Here is a 14,738-nt window from a genome sequence, read left to right on the forward strand (position 1 = left end):
CTGAGAGTGATTCCTTCTCTCTTCATTTGCTCCCTTTGCAATTAAATCACTTCCCAAAACTGGTTTCCTATTATTTTTTCCTGAATTAGTTTCCTTTGTTAATCCTTCCACAGCCAAGGGGTCAATCAAGATGAGTCATCCTTTTTTCCCACCATCAAATAGAAGGATGGAGAAATCTTGGCATGGCTGTCATTAATCCCAAGTCAGAGGGAAAAGAACACACTGCTCATGACTTCTGGTTTCCTTGCCTGAGAAGCAATAAGTAAGAGCAAGTAAAGAGACATAACAACAAAACCTAGAGCTCCACCCCCCAAACCTCTTCAGCCAGCAACATGCACAAATCTGTTTATGGGTTTGAAACACATCAATAGCCACTTAGCCTCGGGAAAGGTATTTCCATCACACCCATCTCTTACATTATTTTCTCATATTTTGCATTATTCACTAAATGCATACTTTTGTTATCCCGTAGTTTGCAGCTTCAGGACTTCTGGATTGCTGTTCTTCCCTCCTCAGGATTGTAATTATAAATCAGAGAGAGGCTGGAGCTGAGGAGACCTGTGCTCAGTTTCCCAGACTAAGCTGCTATGTTGGGCAAAATCCTAGCCCCACCATCCAGAAATCACCTGTGTGATATATCTTGCATATTTTTCAATTCATTAAGACTCTTCAGGTGCTTGAAGGTCTCCATATGGGTGTATCTTTACAAGATTGTTGCGATTACACTGGTAGTAACAGTGTCAGAGTCAAGAACTTAATATTCAAGAGAGGGATTGCATATACACAGATGTCAAAAATAATCAGAATTATCAGATTGTAACTTGGTGCTTTGGGGAATAAGCTGGTATCTAACTCCTGGGAGGGGAATGAAATCTAATGTGAGGACAGATGACACTTCTTACTGCTCGATTTTTTTTCACTTTCTATTATACAGTATATGAAGCAACTGGTGGAGTGTGCTTTTAGGCACAGGATACTGCCTGAATGGATCCTGAATCTCTTCTGATATGACGGTGGTTTGGTACCTGCACGAAACAGGGATGATGGATGATGGTATTTTGCTGTGCTTTGTTTTTCTAGTCCATTTAGGCTGCATGGTTTTGGAGCAAGGACTGCTTCGGTGGAGCTCCAAACTAGACTGAAGTCTCTAAAATGTGACTGTATTAAAATAATAAGAAGAAATCACAAGCATACTCACATACTAATTATTATGCAAAGTGGGGAGGGGGAGGAAAGAAAGTACAAGATTCCTTTGAAAAGCTGCCAGCACAGGTCCAAACACAAAAGGTGTTTGAAGTGGGAGCACACTGTATCAGCCTGAGGGAGTTACCAATATACCAGCTACCCTTGTTTAGAAGCATGATCTCAATTTTCATTTTATGACATTTATTTACTTTACCAAAGCATTTTCTATTTTTTGACACAGTCTCCCAAAAGTCTTCTCTAGCTCCACATTGTATTTCAGTACCACTAGAAGGTGGTTTCTTCATTTAAGTTTTTTCTTTGTTGCTTTGCACAGTAGGCAGGTAAATATGGACTGCTAATTAATGCACACTTAAGCTTTTATTTCCTCTGCTTTTTCAATTAAAGCAGCTGAAAAGAAACATTCCTAAGTTTCCAAGATGCACTGTTTTTCAGTTCTCCCTAGGAAGAAGTGTCCAAGCTTGACCCTGACTTGTGTGTCTTTCCACTTACGCAGCCTGGCAGCAAATAAATATATCCTAATAGAATCAGGAAAAAGGAAGGGATATTGTGAAAGAAAAACAGCAAGCACCTCATGGCATACATTCTTCTACACAGTTCTGCTAGCTTTTCTGCTGCTGTGTCAGAGACTAAATAAGTAATATTAAAATAATATTTTTCAGGTATCAAGAGCAGCATCAGCCAAGAGCAGAACATCCGCCAACAGTGGGTTGTAGGCTGTGCTTTCTTGGGACACATCTTAGCTGGGGCCTGTCCAGGTTTTCTGTCAGAAGTCAGCATTAGTTGCCCCAAGTTTCTATGCATTCTCATACTAAGTTGACGTAAGCCAACAAAATTCAGCCTCTCCTGCTGAAGTGAAATCTCTCTGAACAATACAAGCCAACATATAGCTACTAGCAAAATGCCACTGTATGCATGCTCCAAGAACACAGTGATGTTGGCAGCTGCAAGCCCTGGGTCCTTACCCAGTGTGCAGCAGCCCTTCTGCTGTTACAGCAAGGGCATGCAGCACCTCAGAAAAGTAGTGATGAACACACATGCTTCAAGGACATAAAAGTGTCAGCAATCCATGACCCCAGAAAAGTTCTGGCAGCAAAACTTACTAGTAAGACATAGTCTGGCAGTGTAATTCCTCCTGCAGATCACTACAAGTTTACTTACAGGGGCAATGGCTTTACCATGACACAGAAAGGTTTTTGTTAAGCATTGGTGGAAAGTGTTCCCACTTGAATCTACCTTACAAACCAACTTGAGCTGCCATGGGTAGAGAGCAGAGCATGGGCACCTGATGTAAAACAAGAGGTACAAGGAGCCCTCTCTGTGCATTCCTATGGATCGCCAGGACTCAGGCAGCAATTGGTCCAGCGCTGTACATGACTCTTCCTCCACTCCTGTGTTTACAAAGCAAAGGCATTTGGATGCCTAACATCAATTATATATTTGCATTAAAAATACATTAAATACTGCTCTAAATAACTTTACTTATGATATAGGATTTAAATTATAAACAGTTTTTCTCAGCAGCTCTCTCCACCACAGCTATGTACCTTTATTCATCTCAATATTTTTGTGAAAATAAAATCCAGGTTCAACTTACTTAAAATCCAGGTTCGATTTATTCAACACATATTTCTCCAAAACAAATTTAAAACCATAGATACTTTTAAAAATGTAGGTAAAACACATCTTTTATTTCTGGATATATGAACTTAAGAGTAAAGGGAACCCTGCCGTGTATCAAAGCAGTCCTTTTTTCATAACACTTCTACTGTAATGGTGAGATCCAAACTCAAAGGACATCCAGTGCAACTCCACTGCCTGCATGAAAACACAGTTACTCCCTGGGCACAGCTTGGGCCTGGGTTGAACTGTGTTGAACATGTTACAGACTGTCTTCATACAGGATGAGACAGCAAAATATCTATCTAACAAAGACAGATGGGAGGCTGAGCAGGAGTGTGACTTCTCTGAGTAATGATGGTTCAGCTAGACATTGTACTGGGAAGGAGAGCGTTCTTGGAGAGGCAGAAACTGAGTGCCAAAATAGCTTGTTACCATCTGAACAGGCCCAACAGTGAGAGGTCTTTTATTTTGTGGTGGGATTTGAATGCAAACAGAAGCAACTCCTCACTCAATGTGTGGATGCATGCTTTGAGACTCAGCTTCACCAGTATTTCATTCTAGGTTTAACTCCAAGACTCTGAACAGGCTGCTGAAGTCAAGAAGCAATAATATAGCACTAATAATTTAAACTTCAAAAACTGTCATTCTGCGAGACAGTCAATGTGTTACTATCAAAACTAACTGAAGTTTTGGAGTCCTCTTCTGATCCTCTATGGTGTATTTAGAAGATGGCATGATTCTTACTCAAATGTGCAATCTGTCTGATCACAGAAAGCTTTGATACACGTGCTGAAAAGTGAAAAAATTATATACTAAGAGCTTGTGTAAAAGAATATATTGCTTTTTTAAGGACAGGTACAATATTTCTTAGAATCTAAGAGGGCCAGAGCTGAACAAGTCTATGGAGTTTCAGAATCTGCATTAAAAGACCCATCAGGAAAAGCTGAAGTAAAATTCCACTTAGCTTTTAGTGGTTGAATGTGTGTTATAAAAAGCACAGAACAGCAGAGAAAAACTGATGATTTCTACTGCCAGAGCTGTTACAAAAATCAAACCATGAATTGGGAGAAGTCACATGGCTGAGCACCTGTAACCAGTTTTTGAGATGATAAAAGAAAACTTTAGACTCTTTGACAGCTCTTCTGTAGATATAAAATTATCCTTTTTTTATTTTCAGGCCTTTTTTTATGAAACCACTTAGAAGCTGAAAAAGCAGGAAAGCTTCTACTGTTCCAACCTATTGGAAAAAAGAAGAAAGATTGAGACCTACTGGTTTTCAAATCTTAACAGACATTGTGATTGGAATTATTCAATTCAATAATGAGCAAAAATGCTTTTGCCTAATAAATGTTACTTCCTATAATTACACATGCTTTAAGGTAAATATGTTTTCACTAATCTTTGTTCTGAGGTACCTAATATATTTTGCTTCATAAGAAGTGCTAATTTTATACATTCTTAATGAAATTTCAATTCCCATTGAAAAGCAAGTTGAAACAAATAAAAGCTATAAACTGAATCAGCTGGTAAATAAATATTTATTTACCATTTTTAACATAACAGAATGGAAAAACTAGAATATAAAAATAGAACTTAAGCTTTGTAACAGCACAAATATGTAAATAGTGTGTGCTCCTGCAGAGCAAAAAGTACAAAATTTACCATAAAGATTAAACTAAATTACAAGTTAACAAGTTGTCTTGTTTACCAGCCAGTGAAAACCAATCTTCTTTAGGAAAATACCTGAGCACATGCAAAACAAGGTGAAAGCTGATGATTTAAAGAAAGGGTTCTTACTGCTGCTTTGATTGTAGTCAGTAATTTAAGATGACTCTGATTCTCAGGAAAGATTTTCCTATCGGATGAAGCTCAGATGATGAAGATTTGCTGTAACTGTTCCTGAAGCTTTGTCTCAACAGCATGAAGGTGGCAGAGCCGCTAGCCTGGCAGTGAGGCACCGGGTCAAGGCAGGTTCCTTCACTGAAGCTTTTCAGTCTAAGCATGAGTTAAGCTGTGCCCTCAGCCATCTGAGTCTTGGCCCCAGAAGCTATTCCTTCCCAATAAGAGGTTTTTCCTGAAGTCAGCATTAACTCAGCTGGCACTGTGAGCTGGTCCAGAGGGAAGCACATGCTATGCTTCTCTTCCTTTCACAAGACACTCTTCTGTTAGCTCTGCGGTAACAGAAAATTATAGGGATGCATGATGAAGACTGAACTTTGGACAGTTTTACACTCTTTCAGTACTGTTTAGTGTGACATTTGTTGACTTCTCCCCTGCTGCTATATTTAGAAAGGGGAGTAGGAAGGAGATGAGTGCTAGTATTACGGGTTATGACATGAAAACATCAAAAAGTAAGTCTGTTCCCATTTCTCTTTGGTATCCTCTAGGGAGCCACAGCATTTAGAGAAAGTTGCTGTTCCACCACAGGAGCTCAGGAAAATGGGCACCAAACTTTGTTTGGATTCTCGGACTACATACGGCCATACAAGGTGCGTGGGTAACTAGGACACAGAACTCTTTCCTCCACTGAGCTTGGTTTCCCACCAATAGATAAGCTTCAAGTAGCTTGTCTGGTGGAATTATTGTTCATTATACGTCAGCACTTGGATTAAAAATAGAAGAAAATAAGAAGCTTCCTCTGCACTCAACAAATCAACAAAAGATCCATGGGAAAAAAGATTGCATAATGCCCCAGAAGAAATCTAAATGAATTAAAGTCACCCCCTACAGAGAACTTGGGCTCTGTTTATTTTCAACAAACTATTATGGGTTTTGCAATATTTTTCTGGAAGTTTTTCACAAGCATTCCTACTTCCTCTCACTTTGGGCTGGAGCTGAACTGCCAGGCTTGAGGAATGCTTTGGACCTGACCTTCAGCCATGAGAGACAGTGGCCCTCAGCCCCAGCCCAACTACAGGACAGTTTTTAAGGTGCAACATGAATTTAAAACTTCAAGAGCTCTCCAGGCTACACCATGAACACATTTGGTATCGAAGGAGTTAGGGGTAGTGAAAGCTTGGCATCTCCCAAGCATGGCAAAGAAATGGAAAATTGCTTAAATACACAACACATCTAAACTGCAAAGCTACAGTTGCATGCCTCATCCGTTTCTTCCCACCTTCAATGACAGAAGACAACCCAGACCCTTCCAAGTGCAATGCAGCACCCTAACAGTTGCCTCTTGCCACTCTCCGAGCGCCTCCTGTGGGCAGCAGGAGCGTGTGGGGTCAATCCTGCAGGCCCTCCACCCGTTTTGCTGTAGCAATTCCTCTGCAAAACCAGGTGCTGAGCAGCCAGCAGAAGCTGTGACTGGCAACGTCTGCAACAGGTAGTGCAGATCTCCAATGTGCTGGGAAGCAGTGTGCAACCAAGAGCATCTCTCAGGGTATGACACCAACACCTGCCCACTCTCCTGCCTACTAATGCTCTTTAGAGCAAATTCAGTGTGACAGCAGTAACTCAAGAAAACAAAATGCCTTGCAACTTCCAGTGGAAAGCATGGGCTGTCAGGACAATTTCTCTTCCTGCCTTCTTTCTACTCACCCCAAATTAATATCTGCAGTTTTACATGGTCCCTGTCCCCTCCCCCACCCACCCCTGCTAGAAACTAAGCTCAGATACTGCAAGGGTTTTTCAGATTTCCACCCACGCGAGCAGCTCCTCCGCACATCTGATGCACACGTGAAATTGGTTCACAGGGCTGAGGGCAGGAGCCCACATTTCCATTTCTAGCTGTACTGAGCTTAAGTTTTATCATTTGTTTGTTTTCAGAGCAAAAAATATAGAACTTACTTTCCTTCACAGGGGAAGAAATCTCAGCAAAGCATCTTTTCCACTGACAGGGTTGGGTTATAGCTCCCTCACTCCCACCCACACAGCTGAACCCAGCGTCTGGTCAGCCCAGGAGTCAGGAGGAAATGAAACTCACATGTCAGCGTCCCCATCTCCTGCTCCAGTTCCTTAGCAAAACTGCCTTTCTGCTCCAGCCACGAACCATCCCAGGACCAGAAGACGTGCTGGGAGGCAGATAACTTGCTATATCTTTTCTCAGACAAACTGTACAGCAGTCATGCTTTCTCAAGATGAAGAAAGTTTTGGAAAGGCAATGCTCTAATGAAAGTTCACAGCACAGAGTTTTCTCACCAAGGTTCAGAACTCTGTGATATACAGGCAAGACCTTAAATGTAACAAATTTAATATTAATGTTAATTAAAAATGGACAATACTGCAAATTCCTGAATGGAAATTATGCCAGTCTGATTAAGCAAGCACTAAGTAACAAATATAACTGATTGCGAGTTTAAAAAAAATTGCTATATTATTTCCATCTGTAAGAATAATAGTTTCCTTAGAGATCTTTTTCCCCTCAGCTTCCTTTTACCTTCTCCTTGTTTGCTTACTTGAGCAAAGAATATAATACTCAGCACACTATCATCATCTCCTTCACACCAATAGTTTTTGTTTATCTGGATACCCTTTTCCTCACAACAGTTTCCTGTATTCCCTTTGTTGCTTAAAAATAGTATCTGTCATTTAAGGCCGCACTCCACCATCATTTCAATACACAGCTCCAAGGGAAAAAAAGAGCAACAGCTAGCCAAAGTTACAAATATGCTGTTCTCTTGTTAGGAGATACAAGAAGACAATTCTGGTTTTAATTTATCCTATTTTAATGAAGTGCAGTGCTCAAAGTGAAGGAAAAGCTAGCTGTGCAGCCTGTAAACATGAGCTACAATTCACTTGTAAAGATGGCAAGCAGAGGAACTAGAAACTGAACTTCTGAAGTTATTTTTACTTGAATAAAGCAAAGGCGAGTAACATAACTTTTATGAAACTTACATTGGGTTTCATTTGCAGAGAATCTATGAGGAAGTAACCATTTATGACCTAGGGTAAATCAAAGCAAAATGGCATTTTGATAAGCACTAGAGCCTATCAATCACAAGACTTCATATCAGGTTGCTGAGGAGTTTGAGAGCTGTTACAGCGGCTGCAGCAGAGAAGAGCCGAAGGTCTCTAGGAAAAGCCATCCTAGAGGTACAGATGCCACTGCTAGCTGCGGGCAGGCGGCGCAGCATCCACAGCCTGGCACTGGGACTCCCAGCTGCCCAGCAACATCCACAAGTAGCCAGAGCATTGCTAGAAACACATCCAGGAAGAGGAGAACAAAAGGGAAACAAACCCGAAGACCAACTCGTGCTAGGAAGCCTCAGTGTAAGAGACGCGCATTCAGCTGCCCATTTCTTCTAAACAGAGTTGCTGGAAGCTGGGTGTCTGCATCAGCCTGGTTTTCAGACTGCTGAAAACTGAACCAATATTTATAATCGAGATGATAGCTCCATTAGAATTTTTCCCTAACAGTATGGTTTGGCACTGAAAACAGAAAGGCAAAGAGACTGCGAGATGATAAATGTCATTATCATGCCTACTACATGTTAAAGAAGTTTCAGGTTTTTGTTAGGGAAGGTGGGAGGACTGCAATATTTAAGTCTGTGTACATAGCTGAAGCATTAAACCTCTTCTGCATATAACAGAGCAGATAATGGATGTGTACAGTTGAAAAAGGTGAGTGGTGAGATAGAGCTGAAACTTTACCATTACTTTTGCTTGTAAGCAGATGCAGGAGGAACCAGACAAGCATAACATTTGGTAGCCTGCATAATTACAACAGATGTCTATGTTGGATAAAGTGTCCTGTACATTAGATACAGAGGTAGAGTCTAACATAAATAAAAGGAAAAGAGCTTCTTAATATCAATTTGCTTATGAAGAAGGAGGAGACAACTTATCTGGTGTTTAATATTTATAGCTATACTTACAGTGATATTCACTGTACCCTTAAAGAAAATTCAGATCTACTACCTTGGGCAAAGTGGGCTTCAAAAAACTGGATGTCAGACTATACAAATAAAGTATTAGTTTAGGCATGGTAGACTTTATTTTGGCACTTGAACAAATGCTTTATTTTACAGCAGTGGCACAGCATTTGCCAGAAAATTTCATTTCTTGGCACAGTTATTTCAAGCAGTTATTTTACTAATTGAATTTCACTAAATATTGCACAATAAGATATACCTGTTAAATTCTTACCCTGTTTTTACTTGTTGAACTTGTATGGCTTTGAAAAACTTGCCAGTAAGTATAAGTAATTTAAAAAGCAATATATTAAATATTTTAGCACAGGATAGCATTTGTTTGTTCCTAAATGACCACTGAACTTGGGAGAGCAACAAATCCAAGTTACGCAACTCTTTTCTGAAGAGCTACCAGAATTTATTTACAATACACTGCCATTTCTGAGAAGCAGTTTCAGCTTGATGTCCTGAACACCTATATTTTGGAAATCTCAAAAATAAAAAATCAGGAGGTTAACAGAGCAGAAGACGAAGCCATTTGTCTGTTACAAAGCATAATATAAGGAGGCAGACTATCGTCTTCTCCACATGTCCCTCTAGCCAACACCCATCTGAGGTCTAAGAAATAGAGCATTTTCTCTTCTACTTGGAATATTTCTTTCTTCTCTTATGAAGATATTCCACTTGTCTCAACTCTTCTGCTGGAGTCCGAGCAGAATAAACCAAAATTCTCCAAAAGGCCAGGGAAAAAAGAAACCCGAACAACAAATCAAAAACCGATATACACAATAAATGAACCTGGGTACTCCTTTGAATTTTACAGTATGGAAAACAACATTTTCAGGAAGAACAGGTCTAGGTCAATACTGCCATTAAATATAACGCAAGGGTTGAATGACTCATAACTCATACACCAGATGCAAGACTTAAACATTCCCACTTTTCTCTGCCACTTCAGCAATAAATCTGGTCCAAGGATCAGCCTGATCAACGGCCTTTTTTTTTTGGCCTGGATTTTTAAGATGTACTATATGTATTCAGTGACATGAAAACATAAGCAAGTAGACATAAAATGAAAAGCGTACAAAAGTATATCACAATGGAATTCTCAGTATTAGGCCACATGATTTATTCAGTAGTGTTTATGTTCCCAAATTACAATTATGTCTATCCATGTAAGACTACAAAAGTTACCATTAGAATTGTCTGTGCTTATAAAATACCAACATTTTCTTTTACTGTTATATACTCATTAACACCAGTCTGCGACAAGTTACATATAATCATAGGCACTTCAAAGGCTTTAAAAGACATTTACGACTTAAATGCATTTTTAAAGAACAAAAATTTAAACCCCTACTTGTACCTGCAAATTGCAAATAATTAACAAATACAGTGGCCATAGAAATCTGCAGCAACTTCTCAAAATACTGTTAGAGTCTTTGGGTTTGCTTAGGTTTGTCAGTAGCTTACTCCAAATCTTCCTTACAGGAGATTTGTTTAGTAAGAATACGACTATACAGTTTGTAGTAATAATCCAATTTTACACATTAATTTGCTGTTACGAATCTCACTGAAGCTACAGGTATGCTGAGAAACAATGCAAAGTGTAAAATTGATATTCTGACACTTAAATTTATACAAAGTGGAGGTTAAAGTTTACATAGCTGAAAAATTACATTTACACTAAAAGTTACTGTTATCTGAATTATCTGAAGACAAATTGCACCATGACAACTACAAAAAGGCATTTTTTGGAAACAGATAAATTAATGAAATAAAAACTAATTTGTAAGATCAATCTGAGACATGCCGACAAAAATTAAACAACTTTCATTGAACCATAGGATAAAACAATAATTTTCATTATTTTATATTTATGCATAAAGTTTTAAAAATGATTCAGTGAACATCAATGGTTTTATAAAATAATGCTTTGCCACTGTTATTCACAGAACACTGCAAATGTTAAGTTTTAATTTTACATTTTTAAAGGAATACATGAAAAGTTTTAAATACAATGGGATTTTATCATAAAGGTGCCGTAATGGCTCTTTAATGAAAAAAAAAAAATCTTCATTATTCTATGCAAAAGCTTTATTTAAAAAAGTTCAGTGATCTCATAAATAGAGACACTAAATAGGAATTTTATGCATAAAACTCCTTAGTAGGTGCCTTTTGATAGGCAGCACAGGATGGTTTACGTTCACCAAGGTCGTAACTGCCTTCATCCTTCTTTCTCATGCGATATACCAGCAGCAGGATAAGGAAGATTGCGAAAAGAAAACCAATAACTCCGCCAGCAATAACAGCTGTAATCAAAGAAACAGAGATTCAAAATATGCCGGAAAAATAAGTTTAGCACCATGCTTCTTTTTCATCTCACACAGTGAGTTTGCCATTGCTTTCAAATTACAGAAAAAGGCTCCCATTATGCAACTATACTAATAATCCTGAAATATATTCTCAGAAAGCCTGCTTGTGTTTATAAAGGCAAACATTTAAAAGGACATTCCACCTACAAGTCAGTGATCCAACAATACACAGTTCTAAAAAATTATTAAAAGTTTTCCCAAACCTCAGTTAATAGTCACCAGTATTGCCAGAGCATAAAGTTCTCTTAATTTATAATAATAACAACACTTAAGTCTCTTTCAAACTCATTTTTCAACAGTTAATGTTTTCAGCCTTAAAAGAACTATTCTGTTACACTAGCTAAGAAACCGGCTTTCCCTTTCCTCCACCAGTTTTCACTGACTCTAGATGGAAATGAATTTCCTGTTGATGAGTAACAGGAGAGCACATTTCATGGAGCTGTAAGAACAGAAGCATTACATTCATTATGCACTTGCGAGTGTGTAGCAAGTATCAACTCCAACTAGACTTCAAGAACCAACCTCCATGCTTCCACTGATGCGGATATTAAGGCTATTTCATGTTTTGATACTCATAGGAAGATGCGGTCAAAACTGTGTGACTGCCATGGCTCCCAATGCCCCCTCTGAGGATGTGGGGGAAAAGTATACCTGTATACACTGGTCTTATGCCAAAAAAGCCTCACATGTAGAGAAAACACTGGTGGCCATTGGGTTATTGCATGGAAACAGACCTCTCTATCCTAAGGATGGTGCTTATCCATCCCTCTCCATCCACCCACTCCTACCATGAGCTCCTCCCAGGCAATGTCCATCTGCACCAGATGGACCAGACACCAATGTGCTCTTGGGAGCGAGGGTAGGAAATACATTTCTATACCACAAGCTTCAATCCAAATTACAACTCCCTTTCTGAGCTGTGGAAGCTTCAGATATTCAGCAGGCAGTATTCAACTTGTGGGTGCAAATCAATTAGCTACAGACTTCACTATTAAGTAACTCCAGCAGATGCCCATCTCATTCCCATCAAATCAACCACTAGCTACCCACTATGAACATGTTTCAGAATCTACCAAGAAAACACAAGCGCTGAGTTTGCATTATTTGATATGGATCCCCTCCATTTTCTGTGGTATTTCTGGTGAGGTAGACCTTAGCAAACGCCGCCTCACCTGCCAGAACTTCTGTTCTCTGGAAGAGGTTTTCTGAATGCTTCTCAGTGAACACATCGGTGTCATCCCCTGGCTCATCACTCTTTTTTTTGGCATCTGTCTCAGGCCTTTCCTCTTTATCGATTTCTTCAGGTGACTGTGGCACAAAAAGGAAAACAGAGCTTCACTTACAGACAGGGTGCACCACAAGTCAGTACAGTCACTGCCTGTCATGGGCAGCCACAAAGCTGTGGCTCCATGCATGTAGTCCACAACACCCTCAAACACATGGGAAGCTTTTTGAGCACAGAAAGCTGTTCTAGACATTGTAACTGGATTATCTGACGTCACAGTGTTGGAATGAAAAACACTATCCAGAAGTTTAAACCCCCTGAAAATATATTTAGCAAACAGCTGTTAAATATTGCCGAGTTTATCAGAATAAGGCCTCTGAATGAAATAATTCTGAAATTAACACATCAGGTATGTTATATTTCAGAATGCCTTTGAGGGTAACTCAGACAATATTACTTACGGTGGTAGAAGAAAATACTGAAATACTAAATGGAACCTGACAAGTGTTCAAACTACAGCCAAACCACACAACATTCTCCTTGGAGAAGTGAAGTTTCATGTAGAATTTTTTAATAACTCTTTGAGAGATATAAAAAAAGTACAGCTTGCACTCAAAGGTATCATGAGAAGGGTTTTTTTGCATGTCTCTTTTCTTTCATGTGAAATTCAGACTTCCTAGTAGGAATGAAACTGAGCAGCTCTGTATTCATATAAAAGGCTGCAGTAACATTAAGTCTGTGGGGACTATTTAATCGATATAAATCAAACAAAGTTAACATCAAGGTACCAGTGGGGTACAGCAGACCCATTGCAAACAGTATTGCCTTCCAGCCACGCACCTTTGTTTGTGCAGACACCTTGGTCTGCATTTTCACCGTGGTGGTCTCAGCCCGAGATGCATCACTGGTTGTTGGTAACTTTGGAAGTGTTCTGGATGTTGTTACCACTGCACTGTCCTCATCTTCTTCAGCACCTGGAGACAAAAAAGGTGACATTTCATTGATCTGTGAAATTCTTCCGGACCACTTGTATTTTTTATTATGACACTGAGGTAGGAGTGCTTGCACAGCCCACTCTTGGCAAATAGCCTAGATGATAATGTCTGCTAAAATAAAGATGGGAGTGCAAACAGTGTGACCCAGACTGTCAGAGGGATATTTGCCCCAAGTGATCCCATGACAGAGGAAGGGGGACCATTAGCAGTAACCAGGAAATTACCGTGGTATTTTTGAAACAGAAGGAACCAGCCTGAAAAGAACGATTAAAAAACCGATGTAACGTTGTAACGGCAGGGGGGTAAAACTGTGGAGTGGAAGCAGCAGCTGCCAGGGCTGGTGTAAACCTGTCTGATGTAGTCCTGCAGCACTGGGGGCTCTGTCAGGGCCTAGCAGTGCTACCCCCACCGCCCACAGGTGCTCCCAGCAGCCACCTCCAGCTCTCCCACAGCCACGACGGGGGGCACCCCTGGAACCTCCAACCCAGGAGTGCAGGGTCACCTCCTGGGGGTGGCAGGAGGCGGTGGGGCCCTGGGATCATAGGGGGCTGGGGGCACCCATGTCTCCCACAGTGGGGGTGTGCAGGCAGGAGACCCTGCATACCCATCGGAGGGGGAGTTGCACACCCCACGCCTGCGAGAGGGATGTGTGCGTGTGCACACAAGTCTTTGTATGCCTGTGGCACATGTTGGGATCAGTTACAGAAGTGAAGTTGGAAACCTGTAGTTGCATGTTACCATTTTGTAAGTGGCTGGTATTGCATTTATCTGTTGTATTGATGATATTAAGCTCAAAATATACTTCAATGATTGTCAGCTAATTGCATATCATATATAAATCAATCAATAAACTTCTTTATCCTGACTTGATTTAAACCACATGAACTGAGCAGTTTCCCTGTAACACACTGCTTCAACAACAAAATCTCTCCTCTACAGCAAATTTGTTAAACCCTCAAACATAAAAAACTAAGTAGTTGCTATCTACAGGAAGACTGCTATTACTTTATGTTTCAGTCACTAGGAATTGACATGTTTTTAAACTCCCCATAATTCAGAAGCCTTTTTCTTCTGAAATAAAGAGGACAGAAAACTCCCTAAAGATGACCTTAAATTTAATTTCCTCATCATTCAAAGCCCTGCTGGAGTATGAAGGCTCTTTTAGAATAAGATAATGGCCATGTCTAATAAATATACTTTAGTGATGCTGGAAGGAAGAAGACACAGACAAGAGACTAAATTATTGCAAGACCGGAAAGAGGAAAAGAATCAACCTCTTTTTGGACCACTCCTTAGAAATCTCAGTGTGTTCTGCTCATTACAGACACTGGTTACCCGAGTAACTATTGGGTAATAAATCCAGCAAATATGCAGAAGAGTAATTCCTATCAAATAAAAATATATCGTCTTACAACAGAATAGTATGACTCATTCATTCCAAACTGACTTTTAATCTTATTTT

The 14,738-nt window shown here is 39.8% G+C and overlaps 1 protein-coding gene across 1 annotated transcript in view; it reads right to left on the reverse strand.

Moving 5' to 3' along the window:
* Positions 1–9,786: 9,786 nt before the first annotated feature.
* Positions 9,787–14,738, reverse strand: part of SDC2 (syndecan 2) — a 59,548-nt gene continuing 54,596 nt past the window's right edge. Inside the window, exons 3-5 of the mRNA XM_074898673.1 lie at positions 13,122–13,255; positions 12,229–12,364; positions 9,787–10,993 (exon numbers count right to left, since the gene is read on the reverse strand). Coding sequence (XP_074754774.1) covers positions 10,830–10,993; positions 12,229–12,364; positions 13,122–13,255 — 434 coding nt within the window. The 3' untranslated portion in view covers positions 9,787–10,829. The remainder of the gene's footprint in view (positions 10,994–12,228; positions 12,365–13,121; positions 13,256–14,738) is intronic.

The sequence above is a fragment of the Athene noctua genome, chromosome 2 (genome assembly GCF_965140245.1).
Source record: "Athene noctua chromosome 2, bAthNoc1.hap1.1, whole genome shotgun sequence".
NCBI classification, from domain to species: Eukaryota; Metazoa; Chordata; class Aves; order Strigiformes; family Strigidae; genus Athene; species Athene noctua.